Source organism: Alligator sinensis, unplaced genomic scaffold (genome assembly GCF_000455745.1).
Source record: "Alligator sinensis unplaced genomic scaffold, ASM45574v1 scaffold1282_1, whole genome shotgun sequence".
In the NCBI taxonomy this organism is placed as follows: domain Eukaryota; kingdom Metazoa; phylum Chordata; order Crocodylia; family Alligatoridae; genus Alligator; species Alligator sinensis.
In genome coordinates, this window is record NW_005843239.1 from 42,377 (window position 1) to 44,313 (window position 1,937).

The following is a 1,937-nucleotide window of genomic DNA, read 5'->3' on the forward strand; positions in this document are numbered from 1 at the left end:
AGGCGCCAGGCTTTTGTCTGCAGACAAGGAGCGAGATCCCCGCTGTGAGGGATTCAACGGCCGCCTCCCAGGCTGGCTGAGACAGATCTCTGGAGAGGGGCACCGACGGGGCATTTCTGCCACACTCCCCATGCCCCTTTCCTCCCAGCACGTGTCCAGTCCCTTTTTGAGAAAGAGGAGTCAATTAGATGCTGGTGTGAGTGACCCTGAGGCCCCTGGTGCCCCAGTGCCAGAGGGTGATGCCGTGCAGGATGAGCCCAGCCCCTGGGCCCCCCCCAGCCCTGCCCGTGCTGGGGGGAGGGCAGGGCCCCGGCTGCCAGAGCCAATGGCAGAGCCATGGCCATGCTTGGCTGCCCCCACCTGCTGTTGCGGCTGCCTCTGCTTCTGCCTTCGCACTTCCCTCCTGCCAGGAGGACCACGCCACGCCACGCCGGCCCCAGCAGCCCGGGACCTGTTCCATGCTCCACGGCTGGGATGAGCGAGGGTGTGACGTATGCCGACCTACGGTTCTCCAAGGTCCCCCCAGGATGGGGTGTGACCCCCCGGGTGCAGGGGGCAGGTAGGAGCCAGCACCCCTTCCTTGCCCGTCCCTGCCCTAGCCCCACACCCTGACCACCCGCTGTGTCTGCAGCTCCTGCAGCCCCGGGCGAGGCTGACGACACCTACGAGAACCTGCAGCTGGGCCCCACAGGTGAGGGGCCGGCTGGGCACGGGGTCCAGCGATGCAGAGGTGAGTGTGGGGGCATCCCCTGCCCTGCCCAGGGCTCCCCAGCAGGGATGCAGAGAGCTCCCGGGGTGCACAGCTAGCTCAGGGGTGAAACAGGACTGCAGGGGCTGAGATCAGAGGATGGAGGGGGCAGGGACTGCTCCAGGGCTGAGGGGCGGCTCTGCTTGCTGTGCCCAGGCTGCAGGGCAGAAGGGGATGTTCCTTCCTGCACCAACAGTGCCCAGCCCTGCTCCCAGGCTGCCTGATCCTCCTCTGAGTCACCTGGTGCACAACTGCCCCAGGCTATGCGGCTTTGCTGGTGGCCACATGGGCTGGAAGGAGTCTTCCCCCCCTCCCTGGTGGCTGCAGGCATCAGGGTTTGCTTTGCCGCCCTCAGAGGTGCTGGGTGCCGGCTGCAGAGAGGCGCTGGGCTGTGTGGGTCTGAGCGCAGGCAGAGCCAGAGGCACCGTGCACACTCGCCCGTTCAGACACGCTCATGCGCTCGTTGATAGACAGCAGCTTTCTGTGTGCGATGCTGCCACTTTCCCTGCAGCCCAGGCTGGGTCTAGGGCTGAGCCAATGCTCCGGCTGGGACCAGTCCTGCAGGGTCCTGGCTAGAGGGTCTCACCCCTGTGCTCAGGCTCAGCCCGAGGATGCAGTGGGGGAGGAAGGGCTGGGGCGGGTGTGGGAGGAGGATCTTGCAACACCCGAGCTCCTTCCTGCCCTTGCAGAGATGCTCGTTGGCAGTGCTGGGGTGGGGGGTGTCTCAGGCCTGCTGGCGCGGGGGGCCGTGGGGGCTGCAGGTGGTGGGGCTGCTCCCACGGTGCCTCATCTCTTGCAGAGCGCCGGTGGAGCGCCCGACCCCTGCCCCTGGGCCTGCTGGCGGCCTGCCTGGCCCTGCTGGTCACCACCATCGCCCTGGGGGTCTGCTGTGAGTAGGGCTGGCAGGGAGAAGGGGGATAGGGGAGGGGACATAGGCAGGGGTGAGGACCCTGCGCCCATGCCCTGGGCTGCTGCTGGCTGCACCATGTGTGCCTGTGGCCCTGGGGGTTGGGTGGAGGTGTGAGCAGGGAAGCGGTCCTGCTCCTGCTCCTGCCCAGGCACAGCATCCAGCCAGGGGTGCTGGGCCCCTCCCTGGCACTGACAGCCCTCTGCCCGCAGACTGGCAGCAGGGTCAGCGGCTGCAGCGGGCGTCTGCTGCCCACGCGGCCGAGTGCGATGGCCTGTGGCA

The 1,937-nt window shown here is 67.8% G+C and overlaps 1 protein-coding gene across 1 annotated transcript in view; it reads left to right on the forward strand.

Moving 5' to 3' along the window:
* Positions 1–411: 411 nt before the first annotated feature.
* The window catches only part of LOC112548524 (B-cell differentiation antigen CD72-like), a 4,019-nt gene continuing 2,493 nt past the window's right edge, over positions 412–1,937 (forward strand). The window contains 4 exon segments of the mRNA XM_025194540.1: positions 412–559; positions 632–730; positions 1,548–1,637; positions 1,868–1,937. The exon segment at positions 1,868–1,937 is cut by the window's right edge and continues 17 nt beyond it. Of these exon segments, the coding sequence (XP_025050325.1) occupies positions 475–559; positions 632–730; positions 1,548–1,637; positions 1,868–1,937 (344 nt within the window). The 5' untranslated portion in view covers positions 412–474.